The sequence below is a fragment of the Gossypium hirsutum genome, chromosome A02, assembly GCF_007990345.1.
Source record: "Gossypium hirsutum isolate 1008001.06 chromosome A02, Gossypium_hirsutum_v2.1, whole genome shotgun sequence".
Lineage (NCBI taxonomy): Eukaryota > Viridiplantae > Streptophyta > Magnoliopsida > Malvales > Malvaceae > Gossypium > Gossypium hirsutum.
The window spans coordinates 107,555,414-107,579,271 of record NC_053425.1 but is presented as its reverse complement, the minus strand read 5'-3'; the positions used below and the strand labels follow the sequence as shown (position 1 = coordinate 107,579,271).

Sequence of the window (23,858 nt, the reverse complement as noted above, 5' to 3'; positions counted from 1 at the left end):
CTTTCAATTGGTAAACAGCGAATGCCATACAACAGTATTTTTAACAACCTAGTGATTTAAATGAGAATTTTTGAATAATTTACTGTCCATTTTATAACTTTTTAAAGTTGAATGACTAAAATACGAACTTACTAATTTAAGAAAATTGGATGTAATTTACCCGATATTGATATAAAATTTGGATATTGAAAGATGCTAGTTTGAAATAGAAGCCCATTTTTCATGCCCTAATATGAATAAAGCAGCCCACTTACAAATGAGATGATCCAACCCATTATCAAATTATACGCACCTTATACCCTCCAACGGCTAGTTTCTTTTTTAAAATAAAGGATCCAACGGTCGGATTTCGTATTTACCGTTTAAATTTCAATATAAGGTGCCCTCCAATTCTTCGGCTTTTCAGAAAAGCATAATATTTTTCATTCCCTGTTCGGAGATTTTCTTTTTCCATTGATTTCATTAAAAAGTTTCAAGGTTGAATAGCTTCCCTCCGTCATCGAAAAGAAGGCTGTCTTTAGGCAACAAAAGTCTGATTTCCCGGCAATTTTCTCGACTCACTGATCGGTTTTTAATGGAGACACCTTGTTCATCTACAAGAAGAGTCACCAGGTCACAGACTTTGGCTGCTTTAAACAACAGTATCTCTGTAGCCAGTGAGTCGATTTTTTCACCCTTTTTAATTACCAATGATTTATGAAAAACTTGGTTTGATCATTTTAATCTCTTTTCTTTTGTTGTTCTTGATTTTTTTTTTTAGAAGAATCTGAGAAGAAGAGTGTGCTGCAAACAAGAAATGGAAAGGAGAAACAAGAAGAAAGGTCTGCCCTTATTGATATAACGAATGATTCTCCTATTGTTGGGCTTGCAATGGGGACACCATCGTCAAATACATCTAAGCAATGGAGACCCAAGATAATGATGATGATGACTCCTGGTTCTGGTGAGGCATTACTAAGGGGTCAGGTCAAGACTCTGTTCCAAAAAGACGAAGAATCGGAGAAGAAGAGTGTGTTAAAAACAAGAAATGAAAAGCAGCAGCAACAGGAAAGGCCTGCCCTTATCGATGTAAGGAACGATTCGCCTATCATCGGGCTTGCCATGGGGACACCATTGTCTGAAACATCTAAGCAATGGAGAGCCGATAAAATGATGAAGATGATGACTCCTGGTTCTGGTGAGGCATTACTAAGGAGTCAAGTCAAGACACTGTTGCAAAAGGTCGAAGAAGAAGAACCTGAGGTTTCGAATGTTCCGTCAGAGAGCTGTCATTTTCTTCGTGGTCAAAGCTGTGTGGTTTCTCCAATGGGACTTGTAGCTCCTACTCCTGCAAATACACCACAAATTGAAGGCTCAATAGTGATGGCTCTTCCTGTTGTTGAAGAAAATTTGAGGATTTCTGAGGTAAACTTTAAAACCTAATTTACCCTCTCTTTTTTCTCTAAAGTTGGAATTGAATATGATTGAAAATGCTGATTATAGGTGGTGAGTAGCATCTTTGATGGAGTTAGTATTGAATCAGAGAAAAGTGAGATAACAAGGTCTTTGCTGGTGGAGTTTTCCGAGAAATCGGAAACCTCGGAGGATTCATCAGAATGTTGTTACTCTGTGTTGACCGATGAATGTAGTGCAAGTAAAGAGAAGGTATCATCATCATCATCCATTGATGATGATAATTCATCTGTTTGGTCAATCCAAGTAAATGCAAGCACCCATGATGAAGATGAGGAAACAACTATTGAAGAAATGGGAGATGATTACCATGAAGATGCAGAAGAAATGGGTGATGATGACGATGGATTGGTTGATGAGCTTTGTGAAGGTTTAAGCAAGATGAGCATGGAAGAGATGTTTCAAGGAAAGCACACTAGATTTATATACAACAGTGATGAAGAGATTGAAGAAGAGTGTGCAGAGATTAAGGCGGATTCATCCGATATCATTCAACTCAAGGGATTGCCAACACCGAAAGGAAAGCACCTGCGGTTTCCTCTAGATGATTGATAACTATCTCGGTTTAGAGGTGGGGATGATAATTCATCTGTTTGGTCAATCCAAGTAAATGCAAGCACCCATGATGAAGATGAGGAAACAACTATTGAAGAAATGGGAGATGATTACCATGAAGATGCAGAAGAAATGGGTGATGATGACGATGGATTGGTTGATGAGCTTTGTGAAGGTTTAAGCAAGATGAGCATGGAAGAGATGTTTCAAGGAAAGCACACTAGATTTATATACAACAGTGATGAAGAGATTGAAGAAGAGTGTGCAGAGATTAAGGCGGATTCATCCGATATCATTCAACTCAAGGGATTGCCAACACCGAAAGGAAAGCACCTGCGGTTTCCTCTAGATGATTGATAACTATCTCGGTTTAGAGGTGGGGATGTTGGGATTCATTTTGTTGTCATCTCAATTTGTTTGTTCTTTCTGGAAAAAGAACAGATCACGAACGAAGTGATTGAATAAATAAAAATTGATGCAACGCAAAAATTCCTCGGAAATTGAACTAACTAATTTTTACAAAGCAAAGCATATTGAATGTACTTGCATCAATTCAAAACCACGGATGCCAAGTTGGATCCATCATGCATAAATTTCTAGGTAGTAAGGCGGCATCGACTAACTCGGTAACACCCCTCTGCACCGACTGAGGTGGGTCCATTACATTCTCCTCCTGAATGAACCAAGAAATAATGCAGTTTTTTTAAAGCCAGATGATGAGAAAACATATGAAGAGAATTAATTGAAGAATGTATAAAAAAATTTACCTCTTCTGAAAAGCACTGTGGTGCTATTCCGCTAATCCGGCCGATAACATTCTCCACATTGGTAGTAACCTTGTGTTTGAAGTCTGTAGGGTTCATACTACCCCCTCCGGCAGAAGGGGCAAGGGGCATCCCAAGTGGTCTTCTCCAAGACCATGAAAGCAACTCATCACGGAAAAACATGGCTAGCTGATACCACAAATGCTGAGTTTGCTGCAAATTTAATGAACATGATGGTCAATAGGGTTATTTTCTTGATTAGTTTAGACACAAATGCTCAGAAAACTTACTTTGGGCGAGACCACAGCCTGCGCTGCAGCACACATTGCAGATACAATAAGGCCTTCCACACCAAAATGAGAGAAGAATGCTTGCATGTTCCTTGTCAGACGGAAAGGCACCGGCTCACTGAATTCAATCATTCCATTCAAATCATATGCAGGATGAAAATCTGTTTGGAATATTTTCCCCGTGTTTTTTGCAAATAATATCTTATTTGGAGACCTTCCACCGATTTGTAGCATGAAAGACATGAAACTTGACAGAGCTAACTGAATAGCAAATTGCTTCTTAAAAGCCCACATATGATTGCCACTGGGCAGGGTCTTGTACATGTACTGGGAAAAGATACCATCTGCTACAAGACTCTTCGTTATATCGTTATAAGCTTGGAGGCGGAGATCTACAACAGCTTCAGGTGAAATTTGTCCTGATATGGCTTGGTTTAACTGCTCCTTGAAATAGGTAATAGGATGATCTGGCTCTCGATTATTCCTTGCACAGTGGTTCTCATATACCTCTAGAAATGTGTTGTACATCAAATCATCTTCGACCATGCGCACCTGTTAAAAGAACCAGTTATTCTTATACCTGGTAGGAATATTAAAGGAATAGCACGATCGGCCAACAGCCGAGCAGGTTATTGAAAGCTACATAAAAATACCAATATGATACCTACTGAACTATAAAAGAATCAACGAATTAGAGATTTTAACAGGCAGGACTAATAACCTGTGACCAAACAGGAATTATAATGGGAGTGTGGATGCATATATGACGACGCCTAGATTCCTTGTGTTTATCAAACATTTGGTTCATTACACGGAAGAGCTGCAATATCCTCTCATCACTTCTAGCATTAGGCGTCAAAGATGTCTGGACTATAAAATGCCGTTGAGAACCATCAGAGCCAATGAGTGTTAAGCGGCGAAAACTGCTTCCATGCCTTCGAACAATTGGTACATCAGCTCCAACCCGGTCTAACTTAACTGTGTGGTCTGGTGCAATTTCCTAGTGGTCCAGAGAAATTTTTTTAATTAGAACAAGGACAAAATTGATTGAAAAATTGCATGTCAATTTTGGTGCTTACGCTGCATTATTTTGAAAAATTCAGGGAACTTAGATAATATAGATTGCATTCAAATAGTTTGGAGAACTACAAGGGCTATCTCTGGTCAATTTGCCGTCTTATACAACAGAAAGAGGACAGTAACTAAAATACAAGCACTAGTTTTTTTACCTGATCACTGAAATACTGCCCCGGAATCTCCACGTCAACCATGTGGAAGTCACGCAAAACCTTGCTTTCCTCCTCCAACTTCAGGACAGCTGGAAACCTGTCCTCAACATTGCTCTGGAGTATATTTTTCCAGTGTTTTAGTCGCTCGGTCAATTCAGAAAGAGTCGCTGGAAAAGTAGTTGTACTTTCTGGATCTAGATCACGCTCAAAATCCTGCTTGTAGTCCCTAACAAAATCTACATGCTTGTTAACAGCATCTGCAGAGAAGCAAGCCCGGCAAACACCAGAGAGCTCCTTCTTAAGAGACTGAGGAACTTCTGCCGTAGTAGCAGTTGGGTACTTGTAACAGCGGTGCAGCAGTGCATTAACCACTGCCAGAAGCCTCTCCTCAGGCAGAGTAACAAACCTCGAACCGATTTCTGTTAAGAGAACCTGCAGAAAGGCAAAACCTTTGATTTACATTATTCAATTGACATTTACAGAATGGTGCAAGAAATAGAGCAAACATAATAGTTAAAACCTCAAGGTCTGTCTATATAATAATATAAATGGCCATTCATTTTTCAGAATGCATGTGAAACAATCATGAAACCAAATGCTCCTTTCCTTCAATCAATTCTCACCTCAAGTTCACCAGCCAAATTAGCATGCTTGCTTCTTAGGGTCTCCATTATATCCTTAGCAGCATCAAAAGCACTGGCAGCAGAAGCAACCAGACCTAATGAACCATTACGCCTCATTGCAGACTGGCCACTATCACTGATGCTTGAAGAACTTTGTTGCATAGGTTGGTCATTCCCTGTCTGCACACTGTTCTCCGTTACATTGGATCGCTCTGGGTCTTGCCCATGAGAGTTACTGCCATCATGAGACCCAATTCCACTGCCAGAGTGAGTTACTTGATTAACTTGATTGTCAGGCGGTAAATTGCCTCCACTATTCTGTTGCATTCTTTGCTGAGCCATGGTCATTCTGCCGAGTTCTGATTTATTTGCAACATCACGACGCTCAAGCAAATATGTTCGGAGCCAGTAATATAGTGCCTGGAATTTTAAATGGAAAGAAGTCAAGAAAAAAGGTGGAAGAAGGGAATATGTAACATACAGATAATATGCTTATTGGTCGATCAGAAAAATGAACATTTACCTGCGGATAAACAGTAGCAATTTTAAGAAGCACAAGTTTGCAATGAGGTGCTTCCGTCCTTTGCAATGAAAGTAAGAGCTGTGGAATCCAAGAAAGCCAGACCCAGTGGGGAATTTGGTCCAAATACTTATCAAATGATCTCCCAACGGGTTCACTGGGAGTATCAAAGCTAAGAAGAAATAGCACACGAGCTAGATGGCTTCTCGAATTAGAAACACCAAATTTAATTCCTTGAAGAAAGCAGCTAACAGCATATTCTAACCAAATCTCATCATGACCATCTTTATAAGCCTATAAGTGAAACAAAAAGTCAGTGCTATCTATAGCTAAATATTGAAATCTATATCACTAAAGTATAGACAAGTAATACCATGTCACAATAATTTCCCCAGCTTATCCACCCTTTGGGCAGGTTTTTGAAAAGGGAGATCGCATTGGAGTATGCAAGATTAGCCCCTTCAGAGTCATTTAACTTTAATAAGAAGTCCCCTTTAATGCGAAAAATTTCTGCCTTGTGTTTCACAGGAAAATATTCAAGATTAGTGCTGTTGATCAAATTAAGGCCACTAGTAAGTTCTCCCTTCATTTCAAGATATGCCTTTGCCTGTTCTGTAATCTTAACAAAGGCCTCCTGCATTTATTCAAAAGAAAAAAAAAAACAGTAAGAAAGTTTCAACTAACAGCATCTCTTTCATCTTCTTAAAAAGGAAAAAATCAGTTAGTTTAACAAAAACAAGAATGACTAGATGAAAAATAGCACTACAATGCTCAGCAGTTGGCAAACTATTAGCTTATGCTCATTGGATACAGAGACTAATCAAAAAAGTAAAAGTAAGATAAAAAAATCAAATTTGAATGGCTTAAAGAAAATGTAAGATCCTTTAATACAGTAGTGGCTAATATAAAGAAGACAAACTACAAACTACAAACTACAACAATTTTAGTACCTAAAAGATGTCAAGTCAATTGATGTGGAAACATGTTCTATAATATCATGACATTTAGTACCTGGACTTCCATGGTTGAATGGCCATACATCTTTTCAAGTATTGTTACACATACATCATAAAGGCCTTGCTTACGAGCAATACGAGCAAGCTTATTAACATTCCATGCCTTATCACGGAAACCAAGATGATGCAGTTGTGGGTTTGTCGTGCTAAACTCTTTGAATGCATCTATAACAGCATTATACATTTCATTCCTCCACTGAAGTAAATCATACCAGACAGACATATTATCCCAATCATTTGGAGTTCTTAGTCTCCAAGTCTCAAGAATGTCCTTGAGATCAGCATAAAGATTTCCATGCACACCAACCACAGAATTGCCAGAAAGTTTGCTCCCATTGGCGATGTCCACAAGAATTCGGGCAGATTCTTGAACTTCAACTAATTGCTGAAACTGCTGCAGAAGAGGAACCCTAGCATGCACTGACATTTCAGGCAATTGCCACCATTGTTCTAAAGCGAGATCAACACCCTTTCCAATTATGTTTTCTGCATCCCCTACACCATTTGTATTTTTATCATGGAGGGCAAAAAAGGCTTGAATAAGACGAAGTTTTGGAGTCTCTTCTACTTGAGCTTTAGGGATTACGTAGTCCTTCATATAGACCCAGTCAGGTAACTTCCAAAGGCTATCAAGCAGAATCTCATAATTTTCAATATTCTTTCCAAATTCCACCAACGCATCCCACTGGCTAAGTTGACTGGCACAGGAGAGCCATTGCTCTTCCCAAAGACACATTTCAGCTTTAGGTACAGTGTTGTTATATGTGCCTTGAGTTGCCTTAACCATTGCTTGGTAAAAGAGGCTTTGCGCACGCTGCCAGTAACCATGCTGAACTAGTGAAAGCCCAGCTTTGGTTTCTGCAGTGATTGACCTTTTCTTCCATAATCCACACCTCATATCTTCTTCATTGAGCAAACGGTAAAGCTCAGCCAGAGACTCTGAACACTTTGTCTCATTCATAAATAACATGACATGACTTTCCAGGAGAGCTAGTGCAATATGCCATGCATTATATGTTTTTCCTATATATTTAATGAGTTCGCTGGGCATTCTAGGCTGAGGGTGGCTCAGTTGAAGCCCTTCCAATAGAGCTTGCACAACATTTGGTCTGCTGGCTTGCTGCTTTTTATGATAATCTTTTGATAGGAGACTTATCATTGGTTTAGCTAGAGCGACCTGTTCTTCTTTGAGTAAGGTAACCCATACTATAGGAAAAACCAACACCCATAAAAGATAAGCAACATTTGAATCTGTATGAGCAAGCTCCCTCAAGGGAATAACAAGATCAGCAACCTAGATGAGAGGAAAGTGGTCAACATAAATGGGATAATTTATATATCAAGAGAAACTGCAGATTGTTCAGCTTTATGCAACTGCAGTACTTAGCCAGTACCAAGGGCAGGAATCTAACACGAACAGAAGGAATAGACAATACACTAACAAGGATATGATATTTATTACTAGACAGTTGTTTTTAACAATCTTTCAAAGGGATATAAGCGTGAAAGAAAACAGGGCAAATGGCTAAATTACTGTATGCCTGTCAATATCTCAAGGATCCAAGAACATTAACGCCTCGTTTGGTTACTAATATAATAACATGAAAAAAAAGCTTAATTATTACATATGTATTACACTAGTTAGACATAAAATAAAGAACATTTAGTACAAATTTAAACTTGAAATTAGAAAAATGAGTAAAAACTCTTGTAGAAAATAAGACCTATTCAAAATATGTGAAAATTTTTCATTCTCTTTGCTAAAATTAAGTCATGGGAGTGGCTAAATATTACCAATTAAATTCGTTTTGCTAGTTCATTGCTAAAACATGCATAAAAAATAATACTCCTACCAAATATAGCATAAAGGAATAAATTAGAGAAAAAGAGTATTAAGAACCTGAAGCTTGCTCATTTCATTCAGAAATTGTGCATGTTTAACAACAAGGCTATCAAGGGTCAAAGGAGCTTCCTCAGAACCCTCTGGAACTTCAGCGAACTGATGCTGCATTCCAGAATTATCTGAAACAGAACCAGGAGCGACAACTGGCAGAACCCTTGCAGAATTAGGAGCAAGTGTAATAGGTTTATCCTCAACTAAGACTGCTAAAAGGAGATCAAGACCCTGCTTGAGCCAGAAGACATCGCTTAAAGCTTCCCAGTCCTGTATTTGGATGATAAACTGCAACCTATTGAACAAAGTCTTGCTAAGCGACTCATGATACAGGGAGAAGAATTTCATTCGAACTTCAGGATCTTTTGCACGGAGACCAAGCATGTACTGCCTTTCCACCTTCTGAAACACCTCTTGACGTAAAGCGTGTGGATATCTGAAATTGAATCAAATTATACGATTAAATTCTAAGCAAAACATGAAACATGTACCTAACTGAAGAATATACAAGCTAATTACTTTTTTGAATCAGAACAAATGCCATAAAGAAGGTGTAGATATTTTCTGTCCCACTCTTCCAAAGCACTGGCCTGGAAATTTTGCTTATCAACCTGTGAAAGCTTCTGGAGGAATGAAACAATATCCTTAGGAGTGAGAAAAGCATTAGAGGTGCCTATCATGCCTTGATTGTTGAAGTCATCTTCAATCCAACCTTTTATCACATCAAGGATACAGAGAAGCACAGTAGCATCAGTTCCCTTCTCCAAAAGCAAAGCATTCAAAATTTGAGTTACAGATCTCTTGCATTCTGGCACAAGCATGACCCTTTCACTAATAAGTTTCAACACAGACTTCAGGTTGGAGATGACTGCTCCAACATCATCACCTTGACGAGATGAAGTGACAGAAGAATCAGGCTCTGTTCGCTGGCCCTAAATATAAAAGATATCTCAGTCAACTAATCAAGCAAATGGGTTTAACAGTATAAGTTCTTGATTTTCAAGCAAACAAGATGTCAAAAGAAATTAAAACGTAGAGTATGTGATTGGTAATTCATGCAAATGAAAAAAAGGGATAAAATATTTCTAAAGTTGGCATGATACCAGAAGCAAATCAAGCATAAATACTGCTGGCACATGAAAATCGAAGTAAAATCCATTGAAGAAAAACATACATTATAGAAATATTTAAGGACATGACAAAGCCAAACTTCAAATTAACATTAGTCACGCTCACTAGTTTCATTTAACGTTTATTTATTATCAGCAGCAGAAAAACAAAGGGATAAAATATTTCTAAAGTTGGCATGATACCAGAAGCAAATCAAGCATAAATACTGCTGGCACATGAAAATCGAAGTAAAATCCATTGAAGAAAAACATATGTTATAGAAATATTTAAGGACATGACAAAGCCAAACTTCAAATTAACATTAGTCATGCCCACTAGTTTCATTTAACGTTTATTTATTATCAGCAGCAGAAAAAGAAAGCTGGGAGTGAACCAGTAAATTTCAACCCAAGGGAAATCAAACTGCAAAACCACACAAGCATGCATAGATTGTGAGTGTTTCTGAACCCATGCATGCTGTGTCTATCTGTAATTAGATAAAACTTAAAATGAAACTAGGAAATGACATACTTGTCTCATGTGGGAGCCACCTGTTGATCCCATATCACGGGCAAGCCGTTGAAGGATGCGGACCAAGATGAATGGATCAATGAAGCTCTTTTGCAGCTTTATCAATGTATCGATGACAAGGAGTACAAAGCTAATTGAATTAGCAGAGTTATCTTCACCAGAAGCCTGAGGAGCTGTAACAGTAGCAATGTGCTTCTGAATCAGTTCATCCACCTTCTGATACAAAAGCTTTACATCTGGTGGTGTATTACCCGCATCCAGAGGAAAAGCAACGAACACCATTTTCAGCAAGGAGCACAGTGACTTTCCAGCATCTAACATTTTGTACTTGAAACAAGGTTCAAGAATCTGAAAGTGATGTAGCAGCAATGCCAATGACAAGGTTAGAAAATGCCTGTATCTCAAAGGAATAAGCATATAGAGCAGGAATATACCTGAGAGATCTGATTGATATTGTTTCTGATGAACAATTGTGGCTGTTTCTCCAAAATTTTATTCATGACATCCAAGCCTTGAGAAAGAGCCGTTGAAGGGTCTTTGGACTGAGATGGCTGAACGCTGCTCAGTAGCTTTTCCAAATAATTGAACTTGACATTGGCAGTTGGCCACACTTCCAAAGCTTGTGAAAGCAATTCTAAAGCTTGTTTGTACATAGCACTAGCTTCTTTTTCCTTGGGATCAATTACTAAAGCAACCTATTCCAGACCAAATTCGTAATGTTTATTAAGATAATGTTAAGTAAATTCATGTGTAATGAACTAAACAAATCACAAATTTCAGATGGATAAAAGATATGTTGCAATATATATATCAAGCAAATAAAAAGCAAAGATGAATAGCAATCTTGGCAACGACAACAAAATTGATGCCATTTTGCAAATTTCAGCTTGGACTAGAACCATATAAGCACATGACAAGCAAAGTTTTACACATCACCAAATGTTGATGGATGTCAAATTCTTCTTTCCAGATTCCTGGCAAATTTAGACTTTATTTGGTAAATATATATTCTTGAAGAACATTTGTGAAACTAATTTTCAACCAGAAGACGGATTCAAACCTCGACAGTTAATTTAAATTATAATTTAACCTGAGGTACATGTGAAATTAAAATGGTTATCCGCACATGGAAGAAACCAATGAACAGTACTTATTGGACCAAACAACTTATTATTTCCAGGAAGCAGAAATCAGAAAAAATTTGAGGGGGCTGTCAAGAAGCTTTGAAATCCAAACTTCCAAGTAAGTATCATAGAGAGAATAAGCTGAACATAAAAGCACATATTAAAAGAAATCCTCACTCGTATAAGAAAATTGATAATCATCTCTTCCATAGCAGCATTTGGCTTAAATTCTTCATCTGGTTGTCCAGCAGATCCCGGGGTTTCTATGTTGGGAATTGATGAAGCAGCACCAGGTGACATGACACAGAAGGGTTGAAGACCAGGTTCAACTTTAACCCTCTTGCTAGGATCTTCAGGGAATGTAGAACTCTCAAGTGGACGCTTAGGATCAGAACTAGTAGAAGCCGAATTGAACCCATCACCAATCTGACTGGGGACATCACTTTCACTAGCAATTTTCATTTCCTTTTGCCGCTTTCTTTCCCAACCAACCACCAATCCAGCAAGTTCAATTGCAAGACGCCTGTTTTCAGCCGTAGTGTTATATGGCAACCCGAGACGACTGAGAGAATTCACCATCTGAGGCACAAATTGTGCTCTGCAACTATAGAATAGTTCTGAATGGCGGGCAATGAGCTGGAAAATGTGAATCAAATTAGGAATTGAATGACCTTCCTCAACCAAGATCTTCTTGGTGTATCTTATCCAGATTGGCATGCGAGAATCCCCAAGAGGTAACCTTCTCGGTAAGGCTGGCATTAGAATATCAAGGGCCTGCTTGACCAGCATTTTATTCTCTGGCTGGCAAGTTCTAAGGAGTGCAACAAAAACCTACATTTTAAGTCCATATCAGAATATTTTCGTAAATGCTAATTTAATAAAGAAAAAAAGGTCCAGTATGATAAACAATAGTGATGTACGTGACCTTAAACTTGCAAGTATTCTGTGGATGTCATGTAAAATAACTACATGTTACAATTTATTTGACAGCATTAGCAGTTCGGTGATTATGTAAAAAGGCAAGAAATAGAACTCAAGCACCAAAAGAAGTCAGCTTAGTACTTCATACTCCAATCCAGTACACTGCACTACAAACAAGTACCTGAAGAATAATTTTTTCTGGGGCTTGATAGGCCTCCAAGAAGTGAGAAACATTCACAAACGCCCATTGCTTACTGGCGCTATCTTCACGTTTGAGATGATTCCAGCCAAATTTGATTAGTTCTTTTCTGTGATGAACAAGGTCACTCTGGAGATATTTAAGAAGCAAAGTGGCAAGCTGCAGAAGTTCTATCCTCAAAGGCTCATCATATTCAGCAGAAACCTTGAATAGAGAAGTAGAATGTGTTAAAATTAAGGGGGGGGGGGAACGAATAATCATATTGATTATGAAAAAGGAAATTGCTAAACAGGGATTATTAATTAAATAAAAACATAGATGCGAAGGACCACCTCTTCTGGAGGGTCCAAAAGCTTGTCAACAATTGTTTTAATAATACCAGGATCAACAACATCCCAACTTTGGCCATTCTGGAAAGCATGAGCAAGCATCGGAAGAATGAGCATTTGCATCACAACCACCAAATGATCATGACCAAGTTGTTTTGATTGGAAAAGGTTCAAAAAGTGCGACATAAGTGCTCTCTTCATGTTGGGTGGGTAACCTTCGGCAACCTGAAATCAAGGAAAGCCACTTACGACATCATCAAAAACACAACCAAGAAAACTTAACATACGAAGATAGTGCCAAATTATAAAAGCATATTCAAAAAGTTAATTAGATACCTCAATAATGTAGAACTCCTTCAAAAAAGTATAATCAATGCGACTATGAAACAAGAAGATCGAAAGGATATCAAAGAGAACATTAACTTCGTTTTTGTCGTGTCGTAAATAATTCAAGAAGCACTTGATAAGCCATTTGCTTTCTTTCACCTGTATTTAAGAAATTATTATTATCAAATAAAGATCAAGTGTCACATATGCATTGGCACCCACAGAAAATGCAGATCTTTCCAAGAAAAATCACAAAAATTTGTAGTAAGCCATAACTTAAAACACCTCAGACAATAACAATGTCCGAACAATAAAAAGATCCATGATCCATAAAAGTGAAAAAATAGAAGCACAACATAGAAGTGAAAAAATGTCTCTGGAATGGTTTTTGATTAAAAAAAAGTACTACAACATAGCACTTAGCATCCGTAAAGCTAAAATAGAAGCACACATTTAACGCTAGAATAATCAATAAAAGAATAAAAATTTACGCATAGGAGGAGAATGAACATGTCCAGGAATTATTCGTCAATCTTTCCAAGTAACATGAAGAGTCATATGCTTGTGTCTACGGTGAAATTGAACTTACTTGCACAAGGTTCAGCTCCTGTTCGTTCTGTAGACGAGATGTTCTTGCAGGCGACTTCCAAACAAGTACCAGTGTATCAAAAACAAGACGATTACTTTGAAGCCAGCCAGGTATCAACTTTACCAACGTTTTAATTAGCGCAAGCCCCTGAAAATAAGCATCTAAAGTTGCAGTAGAGGTTACTGGTGGTAAATTAGAACTATCAACCTGAGTAGTCCCAAGCCCTTCGTCACCCATTAACGCAGCAGCTGGAGTTGAAGACCCAGAAGTCATTGCTGCTTCAGATTTGCTTAAAAATTCAGGAAACGCACTAGCGAGTATCTTCTGGGGTGACTTTGCAAGTTCATCTCTCAAAGGTTGACCAGCATCTGAACGTATTATGTACATAAATCTGAAATGTATACCATAAAATGGAGCAAGGAAAAAAGTTACTGAACTACCATGAGTGGATTGATATTAACAGCAAAAACAAGAATCATAACCTTACCGTCTGAAGTATTTTGGCTCACTTAACCGCGCAAGAAAGTAATCAACAGCAAGAGTTGCATATCTATTTAAGAATTTGGTAAGTGGAAGGCGATATGGACTGTTGATCTCACTGTATACTTGGCCAGGAGGAAGAGCCCCCTCCAAATCAATTGTCAACGTAACAAGTTCGTCAAGAAACTTCGATGCAGCATGAGGAAGCAAATGAAAAAGTTCAATGATAGCTGCATAAACAAGGTAAATAATTTTATACATGCAAAGTGTATAAATAAGTTTCATTTCATCCTAGTAGAGAAATTTTAAATCTATTACCTGCAGCAATTTTTGGCTCTTCACCAGCCTTCCATGATTTCTGACTCTGAGCAAGTTTTTCAGGTTCCAACCATTTCTTAAGGTGCTCCAACAACTTTCCACCCAAAGTGACATTAAACCAATTAGATAAAAGTTCAAGCAGGCGTGCCAGACCTTGCAGAAGAGGCATGTTGAGATTCTTGGTGTGTGCTAAATTGACAAGGATAGGCCTCAGGCTGCTCTGTAGAAGCTCTTTGGGCATCCTCTGTTGATTAATAACCTGAACAGAGATGACAAGGAGAAATAGTTACTGATTAAAATAACAACCCAGCACCTGAGGTTTGTGTAAACTGTAGTGCATGTACCCCCCCCCAGTTCAAAAAGGCAAAATTAAATTGCATTCCCCCAAACCATTTAAAAATAAATAAAAGAAATAGCAACCCAAGTTATCAACAGACAACTATACCATAGAAGTTTGGTATACCTGTCGTAAACCCTCCTTAGCAACAGCAACAATTTCTGGAGTTCTACAGGTCAAAGACTTGAAAAACATGGCAATGATCTTTGCACGTAATTCTGAATGGTTAGGAGTTTTGAAATCAGCCCATGCCATTGTGGTACAAAGTAGCTCAATGCAAGCTGTTCGAAGCTTATTTAATGATGTGGCCACTTTTGGGTTCATGAACTTTACCACCCAAACGGTTTCATCAGCCTCAGCTATTTGCAGAGCCTCTTGGAGGAAATTAATCAATTCTGGTGTCAACTTGAGAAGAGGGGGCCTTAAGGCCAAGCAGAAATTCAAAGCCGTAACCGTTCCAACCTATAAGCCACTCAAAAAGTTAGAAAGAGGAAACATTCAAAGAAGATATTCACAAGATTATACACCATGGTTACCTGCTGATCAACCGTCTTAGCTCGAAGAGGTCGCATTATAAGAGGCTGAAGCATTGACTGATGCAAAGGCTCAAGAAGCTCAGATACCTCACTGCCAGTCCTACTAGCTAAAAGTGCCAAACAAGACTGCACATTCTTTCTAACAATAATAGATGCATTTGGATTGAACAATTCTGAAGCAAGGAAATCAACCACTCCTAGAAAGCTTTGCCTACGTGGTTCATTGTTTGCTTCATCGACATTATTTACTACTCGAAGAACCTGCGTAAGAACCTGACTTGTCTCTTCCTGCTCTTTGCTAGAATAAACAGGCAACCTTTTAAGAACATATACCAGACCCCGAACAACTCTAACTTGAAAAAGGCACAGAGTCTCAACAGTGACCTTTCCGACTAAAGCACCAAGGCCCATAACACCTCCCATTTGTGCTTGCCATGTACTTCCATAGCAACAATGCAGCAGTCGAGGCAGAAGTTGCTCAAAAACTGGGATCCGAACACTTGGAGGTGGAGAGTATACAGGATTCATTGAGGGGCTAGAAACAATCATAGGAGTACTTGGGCCTCCTCTGGACATCAGCATGTCAGCATGTTTTGAACGAGCAAGAAACAGGAGTGTTTCAGCAAACACATCTAAAGCACTGAGAGCAGCTTTTGCATGAAGCCTGTTTTCATCTGCTAGCACATCAACTAAAGCATCCAAAAAGATTAAGGGGTCCAGCTCTTTCAGATTAGAAGAACTGCTAGTTTTTGACCTGGAACTAGTATTTACATTTGATGAAAGCAATGGACCACTGAGAGAAGAAGATGCGGTTGAAGTATTCAATGATGACTGATCAATATGAAATATCATAGCAAAATGACGGCAAATGTTGGCAACGAAATCGTCCTTGGGGTCACTCAGATCTGGTTCTGCACTGGCAGCAATGATGGTCATTAACAGAATCTTGAAAACCGACTTCTCAGCCAAAAGCTGGGTCTTTGTCTTTACACCCAAGTCACTCTGCAGAAGGATATTCATATCAATTGCTATTTCAAATAGGAAAATAGTTTAAATGATAAACATAATAATAGCACTTCCTGAAACAGCTCTCCAAAAATCTTGGAAAAAGATGTAACACACAAGAATGCATGAGATAAAACTAGTAGGAATAGCAGTGATATGCAGCTGCATTAAAAGGGAATAGCATAATTTCTTGAGTCTAACCTTTGCGTCTGTCATCTCAGACCTGCGCCAAGACAAGTCAACACTTGAACCCAAAGAAGATAATAAGTGCTTTGGTGTATAACCTTCATCTGAAGCATTACCTGGCAGGTTAAGCTGGGATGATAAGCAAACACGAAGGAATTTTAAAGCCTGCTTTCTGTAGAAAGAATCCATGCCACCATCTTTGTGCATAATAGCAGCTACAGCTAGATTTATGCATCGGTCTAATGGAACTAAAAAGGGGGTTGAGGGCTCAAATGTAAGAATCAGGCGAAGCCCATGCTCTGGGTTTTCCTTGCACTCAAGTGCTAGAGGCTCTTTGAGAAAACGTCTATTACGACCACCTAATTTGCCAAGGAGTTGCAATGCTTTCCCACCCCAAGGATATGGTGCAGGCCTCAAATGAGACCATAGAGCTAAAATCACATCTGACATCACATTAGCCATACTGGGCTCCAGGAAATCTGGGTTTAAACTGTCAACCCAAAACTCAAGAGTTTTTAAACCTAAGCTTACAAGGTCATCACTTCCTTTAAGACACAATACAAGAGATTTCATTAGCCGGGGAAGGTGAGGTAACAAGGAGCTTAGGCGTGCAGGCAACGTTAAGCAAAGCTCCAACAAAAGGTCCCTCATGTCTTCACCAGTTGGACCTTCAAGCATTGTCAGGAGCATATTTAAGCAAGGTTGCAGCATAGGAATTAAGTCTCGCAATAGGAGCTCAATTTTGCATCCAGCAAGTGCTTTAAACATTGTACGTAGAAGTTGCAGATAGCCAAGAGGCTTCTCGACTTCAGTAGCATTTTTCATGCAAACTTCCATGATTACAGGCACATGAGGCTGCAAAATACGTTCAAAATCTGCAGGTGCTTTTGCTACAGCCCCAAATATAAATCTAAAGAGATGCAAAACCAGTTTGGCAGGAGGTGTATCTGGATGCTTCAAAGAATCAAGTTTGCTGCTTACAAGAAAATTAACCAAAACATCTGCAAATGGACGGTAAACCTTGGGAGTTTGCAGAAGAGTAGAAAATATATGAACCAGTTGATTGTTAGAAATCATGCATTCAAAAAGCTCTGGCATACACAACGAGAACATGTCCATAAGATCCCGTGCCTCCATAATTGCCAAAATTTGAGAAAATAGTTGAAGCATTTCCCTCTCCTCATCTTTCTCCTTGAAGAGTGCTAAGCAGTGTACACCACTTTTTAAAACAGCAGAAGCTTTCCAAACCTGCCAAAATCAGAGCCAGAAGATTTAGTCATGCCTACAAGCCCACCCTAGATCTAATCATCTTAGTATCATACCTCATCTTCTCTTAATCCTTTGAATGCTTGAGAAGCTGGCAAGTTGGAAGTTGGTGAGACAAGAACTTGTTGGTGTGTTCCATGAGTAGAAGATGAACCCTAAATAGTATAAAATAATGACATGAGATAATACAATTCAACTTTGTGAAGTGGTGTTATCCCACATCTATTAAGCATTGGGTTCCTGTGGTCCTATATTAAAGTTGCACCTTTGGTCTACTACCAATTGGTTTTAAGTTGAATGCTTAACGTGGAATAAAAGCCCAGATGCATTTTGTTGTTCCTGCCTAGCCCCATGTGAGGTTGACAATCCCCAGTGATGCTATCATGTGTAGGCCATTGTTGAGCTACATGTGAGGGTAGTGTTAAGTGGTGTTATCCCACATCCATTAAATAAAGGGTTTCCTGTGGACTTATATTATAGTTGGCCCCTCCACCTATTCCCAATCAGTTTTAAGATGAAAGCTTAACAAACTTTTCAGTAAAATGAGGAATAAAAAAGAAAAAGAACAGAAGAAAATAAAACCTGCGATCGAGGCAAATGCGAGTGAGTTATGCTCCATATGATGGTCTTCATTCCTATGAATGCATCCAGCCAAGGATTAGAGGGTATTTCCATTTTTTTTCTTTTGGATGGGGATCAGGGCATGTTAAGAATAAAAATAAGAGAAGATATATACTAGCAGAGTAGCATCATATCCTCTAGGAACATAACAAAATAACCTTCTAACACTATACGAAAAATTAAACGAGATAACCTACCCACAACCAAGGTCTTAATTAGATTCTTACAGTCACTCACTTCCTTAGAATGCTCCACTGGCACTTGCAAATTCAGAACTGCCTGCAAGCATCAGATACATCAAAATCGGACATGGTGTAGTAAATTAAAAGGTGCAATAAGATTTCAATTTCTAAATGATGTCAAGAAAATTTACTCTGACGCAAGACATCATAGAAAGTTTGGAGACATTCTCACAAAATAGAAGTTCGAAGCTAGATGCTAGACCAAAGTCATTTTGCAATATCAAACCGGCTCTAACTTACAAAATTCATTTGCTGGACAGATTACTGTCGGTACATGAATCTAGTTTCACATTCTCTTAGGAACATCTGTCCCCTGAACTTTTTTTTTTTGGGGGGGGGGGTTCAAGGGGAAATACTGAATGTAGAACTACAGCTCATGATTTATTATAGGCCTAACCTTCAAATCTTGACTTATATAGTTGGTTAATAGAAACAACATCAAATTCTCTAGCCTGAGTTCCTTAGCTACAGCATAGAATATTCAATTCATACAGTAGCCCAGAGGCAAACATCCAAACATATCTAACAGTGATAGGGATCCAGGCCCTACATTTACCAATTCATGATAAAAGGAAGTCTACATTCATATCATGCGGAAAAGTGAAATAAATACATTGAGAACAAGACCTACTTGATTATCAACAAAATAACAGATACGTGGGATATGAAGTAGAGCCTCAGTCAGCAACTGAATAATAGAGTAATAGACAAGAGCAACTAAAATTAATACAAATAATTATTGGAAAAACCTGAACAGGAAGCTCAAGCTTTGACCTCAGTGTAGGACGATCTTTTCCCTCTTCACCCTCCTTCAACAACTATGAATAGACAACAGAAATACATTAATATAGCAAATACTCCTAAAAGAAGTTTTAAAAAGAACCCAGATGGAAAGCCAAAAATGAAGTTGATCCCATGACATGATCCACAATTGTCTTTTGAGAAACAAAAATTATAGAAATTTTGGAAAAGCCAAATAGAGTCAATCAATCATTTGGAAATACAAGTTGAATAAAGAATAATATCTTAAGATAGTAAGATAAGAGATAGATGCATAGAGGCCTTTATCCAAATACATAAACAAGCATGTAATGGTCCATCTTAAATTAATTCAGATGGTTTAGGACACAGAAGATTCAAATTACAAACCTCCTCCTTCATTGCCTAAGCACGTAACAAGCCACATATAAAGAACCCAGATGAGAAAATCAGAACCACAAGACAAACTGTTAGAAAGTGAAAACCATGCACATGAACATTTACAGACAGCTATCAGTAGCTAGTTAACCCAAAGATGTAAAGAAGTTTCCTAGGACATCATAGCAAAGGCACTAAAAGAAAAATGATCAGTTACAGGAACAATTTTTCTAGATTAAAGCTGGGTACTATAAAGTTCAATAATCATACTTACCTGGGGAATTGTACGCTTAAAAGTACTAAATTTCCCGACAAAAGCATCCAAAATATGCCCCTGAAGAAAAACAAGGATGCAAGAGAAAAACCCATCAAATCAATCAATTCAAGCAAAGGTACCAGAAATCTTACATCAAACACATACCAACAAAACCCGTGCTTCATCCATTGTTGGCTGGTCGACCCCCTTCTCGAAAATTGGTTCCACCTAAATTTCAAAAGGAAATTCGGTGGCATAGTCAGCAGCAAAACATGAGATGATCTCACCACATCAGAAATAAGACATAAAGAAAATATAGTAGTAATAGAGTTAAGTAAGGCACCAAATTTAACATCAGACGAGCACAAGTTGTATGAATGCCAAGTGACAATGAAGCATCATGCATATTTTTCGAGAACAAGTAAATGATTCGTGACAACTGCAGCAACAAATACAGTTTATCAGCATCAGAACAAAAAGTCAACTTGATCCATCACAATCTTTAAACCTATAACAAGAGGAAGGGGAGAGAAAGATAAAACCCTGGTCTGATATCCATACCTGTGAGAGGGAGAGGTCCCCTCTGACATGATGAACAATCTCTGCCAGCAGACTATATGCTAATGGCCTCAAAGTCTCAAAACAAGCACGTCCAGTTCCAACTAGGACCCTGAAGTAAAATAGAAGGAAGATATCAAATGCAAGGATCTGCAGTGACTTGAATTTGATACACAGGTCAGAGCATAAATTATTTTAGCTATGCAATTTTTGTGCAAATTTATAAATTGATATCAGTGCTAAAGTTGAACAACCAAACCCTCCAGCCAAGTTGGTAAAGCACACATGCTTAAAGGCAAAAGAAATACTAAATAACATAAGATACATTCTTTCTAGCCAAGCATTCCAGACATAGGGGTGAGTTCAGTTCAATTGTGTCTTTTGGATTTTTTGAACCACCCATGATAATTCAGTTTGATTCTCAGTTTTTCCATACCAATTTTGGATTTTGGGTTTTTGGACTTATTTTCACAAAATGAGCTTTGTTTTATAGATTTTGGACATTATGTGGTAATGTGTCAAAGTCCTTTTCATAAATATTTCTTTAAAAAAATATTCAAGTAAATGCAACATAATCCATGACTCTTAAATGGTATTTTTTGGGGAAAAAATTATTTACACTTTTTTAGTTATTTTCTATTTTAAATGTAAAATATTTATTTTTACATCATAAAAAATTTAAATTAATTATAAATAAAAAATAGAATTCAGTTTGATTTACGTAACTGCAGTTTTCTAACTTGACTTCCATAAACTATCCACACCTCGGTTCAGGTTGCTTTTTGGTTTCTCTGTTTTTCTTGCTCAACCCTAACCTAACAGAAGAGTTATCCATCAAAGTTCCAAACAAAGCTTTAAGCAAGTTAGTAAAAGGTCCACCCAATCACACAGTCAAGCTAAATTTTAGGGTCCAAGATGATGAATAGATTAAGGTACAGGGTCCTCCCGGAATTTTGGGACTAAGAGAAAAAATTTGTTACTGGAACAAATTTGTCCTTCAAATATATAAAAGATACCAAAAAGAAAGATCCTTCTTTTAGCCTTCAAGCTCTGCTGGAAATGATCATTGGCAACTACTAAAGATTGTATTGTGTTAGTAAAATATGTTGAATCATCCAAGGATTTCTGGAACTGATATCAGCACAAGGCAGTTCTTTGAATATAAAGCTTTAATTTGCCACTGGTTTATTCTGAGTTACATAAAACATGCTTGAACTTCCACTAATTTGACTCCAAAATCATTGTTGAGTTTGAAATCTGCTTAATTGTTCTTTTCCACTTGCGGATTTAATTGTTTATCATATAACATAATGTCAAAAACATAGAGAATTAAGACTATCACTTGATCTCTCACTTAACACAATAAGTTTGACAATATAAGATCTTTATCATAGTTCAATGATTCATCTTGATGTAACAATAAAGATAGGGGGGAACAAAACCTTTACCTCTCTTCCAATAGTGTGTCAATCAAAGGAAATAAACCCCTCTTGAAATCTGTGCCCAAAACATGTTTCAAGGCTACCAACAACTCCTGCAATCAACACAATACGCATCAAAACTAAAAGCAGAGGAACCAAAACTATAAAAAGGAGATTAGAATTCAGACACAACTCACCTTTCTAATGGATACAGAGTCAGAACATGTAACAAGTAAATTCACAATGCTTTTACATATGCTTTCTTCATGTGGTCTTATATAATCAGCAAAGCTCTTCAAGAGATATGTTAAAAGGAAACTGTCTGCGATAGAGGAGAGAAAAAATCAGGAAAGAAATAGAGTACATGCAGTGAGAAATTAAAGTGCTTCATAATACTAAAACTAAAGAGGTTACTTTTCCGATTTCTCTCAAGTGAAAAGATCTAATACAAGCAAAAATGAAATTTTGAGAGGATGTGCACAAGAAAAGTATTCTAACATGTTTCCAGCCCAGTGAGTTCCAAGGATCAGATCTTTAAAGGATTCCGAAAAGGCTACAGCCTTTTACATCCTTAAGCAAAACAGCGTGAAAATTTCAGTTTTCAATTCAGTTATCTTCATAAAACTGATATGATTCAATGAAAAACTCAAAACAAGAGCACTTCAGAAACATATCATGCATATTCTTAGGCATGCAAAGATTCAAGCAACCCAATCATGCTCTTCAAGAGCATTTCCTAGAATAACTTGTACAGTAAAAATCATTTTATTATGCAGCAAAACAACAAGTAAATGGAGAGCATGAAATAACGAATCACACACCTTAACCTGTGCACCTTTTAACTCAATGAAATGAGTCTTCAAATGGGAGGAACCCTTTCAGGTCCCGGAACCGATATTGCCGCAACCATCAATGGTAACAAATGAGGAATATTAGTTTGTACTAGACGGCTATACAATTGAAACAGAAACATAACTACAAGTGGACTCTCTGTAACTATCTTGAATGACCGCCCACTGGGATTCATCTGCCCATTGCCAACATATCCACTCAAAGAAATCCCTTGATCCACAGAAGAAGTATCCATAGGCTTCACATCTACTTCCATTCCCACAGCAGCATTATCAAAGAAATGGCTAACAGTCAACCTAAAGTTCTGATAAATCTTGCAAACAAAATCCAAAAAAGGTTGAACCTCATTTTCTAAAGTAGGCCTAAAGTTCCTAAGAAGATCAAAGATAATCCGAATACAAATTAACCCATTTTCTTCATTATCATTAGTTAACACTTGCATGGCTAATTTTAACAAGTCTTGCACAAATGGTCTAAGAACTTCACTATGAGGAAGCCTATTGAGAATTTCCACCACAACATTCCGCACTTTATGCTCATGATTGTCACTATATTGAGGCCTCGTAACCTGTAAGAGAACCACCGAGAAAGCACGGAAGTAACATTTGAGGAAATTTAAGTACTCAGCTGTGTGAGCTATCTCTAAACTGTCCCTAACCTCCATTACCATTTGTAACCTCGTCTGAATTGCTGTTTTTTTTTCCAAAACAAAAACAAAAAATCAAAATCACAACAAAAATAGTATATCATTCCATCAATTTAATGAAAAAGAGTAAGAAAGAGTAAAGGGTATACGTAGGTCAGGTTCCACGAGGTGACGAGAGTGTTGCTCGAAATTCTGAATGGGACTCATTGTTGTAGACAAAGAAAAAACAAAAACCCCAAGCTTTTTTTTCAAGCTTTAGGGTTTTTCCCACTGTTACACTTTCTTTTTACTTCTTGTTTCTTGAACCTCTTTTCTTCTTCACAACTGCAAAATTTGTGAAAAGCTTTTAACTCTGAATTTGTAACTCTTGCACAGCCTTAAATATAAATATTTTTGGTTCAAAATTAGGTCTTCGGAATTGAAAATTAATTTCTGAAAAAAAAAACCCAGAGAGAAAAAAACTGCAGTTCGTGATGTAATTTACTGGTCACGTTCCCTCTCTTTTCTCTAGTGAGCTCATGGCG

At 37.8% G+C, this 23,858-nt stretch overlaps 2 protein-coding genes across 5 annotated transcripts; one reads left to right on the top strand and one right to left on the bottom strand.

Annotated features, from left to right (window-relative positions):
- Window positions 1-389: 389 nt before the first annotated feature.
- Window positions 390-2,488, top strand: LOC107936542 (uncharacterized). 4 transcript variants are annotated; one of them, XM_041081165.1, is made up of 4 exons: window positions 390-656; window positions 761-1,404; window positions 1,483-1,688; window positions 2,049-2,488. In XM_041081165.1, exons 1-4 carry the CDS (start codon window positions 575-577, stop codon window positions 2,362-2,364), a joined length of 1,248 nt encoding a protein of 415 aa, XP_040937099.1. In that variant the 5' UTR covers window positions 390-574; the 3' UTR covers window positions 2,365-2,488. The 4 variants fall into 4 exon arrangements, with proteins under 4 accessions (XP_040937099.1, XP_040937098.1, XP_040937101.1 ...); XM_041081164.1 differs by having other exon boundaries at window positions 391-656; window positions 1,483-2,023; window positions 2,384-2,488; XM_041081167.1 differs by having other exon boundaries at window positions 391-656; window positions 764-1,404; window positions 1,483-2,488.
- Window positions 2,484-23,858, bottom strand: LOC107936541 (transformation/transcription domain-associated protein). The gene is given in 36 exon segments (XM_041081171.1): window positions 2,484-2,680; window positions 2,775-2,984; window positions 3,062-3,613; window positions 3,783-4,061; window positions 4,291-4,722; window positions 4,914-5,333; window positions 5,437-5,727; window positions 5,807-6,067; window positions 6,445-7,743; window positions 8,350-8,779; window positions 8,863-9,275; window positions 9,985-10,332; window positions 10,419-10,679; window positions 11,286-11,939; window positions 12,211-12,432; window positions 12,561-12,782; window positions 12,894-13,043; window positions 13,474-13,864; window positions 13,961-14,183; window positions 14,272-14,530; window positions 14,735-15,070; window positions 15,145-16,146; window positions 16,351-17,583; window positions 17,658-17,756; window positions 18,184-18,236; window positions 18,420-18,501; window positions 19,214-19,282; window positions 19,876-19,935; window positions 20,023-20,085; window positions 20,201-20,296; window positions 20,419-20,527; window positions 21,864-21,949; window positions 22,034-22,158; window positions 22,654-22,707; window positions 22,710-23,378; window positions 23,484-23,858. Coding segments are annotated over 36 exon segments (11,631 nt in total). The 5' UTR covers window positions 23,542-23,858; the 3' UTR covers window positions 2,484-2,560.

Excerpts from the sequence above, each read along its gene's own strand:
- LOC107936542 (XM_041081165.1), top strand. The coding sequence starts at position 575 with ATGGAGACACCTTGTTCATCTACAAGAAGAGTCACCAGGTCACAGACT. Across the intron at positions 1,405-1,482 it reads AAAATTTGAGGATTTCTGAG|GTGGTGAGTAGCATCTTTGA; the intron begins GTAAACTTTAAA and ends TGCTGATTATAG. Across the intron at positions 1,689-2,048 it reads GATGATAATTCATCTGTTTG|GTCAATCCAAGTAAATGCAA; the intron begins GTCAATCCAAGT and ends TTCATCTGTTTG.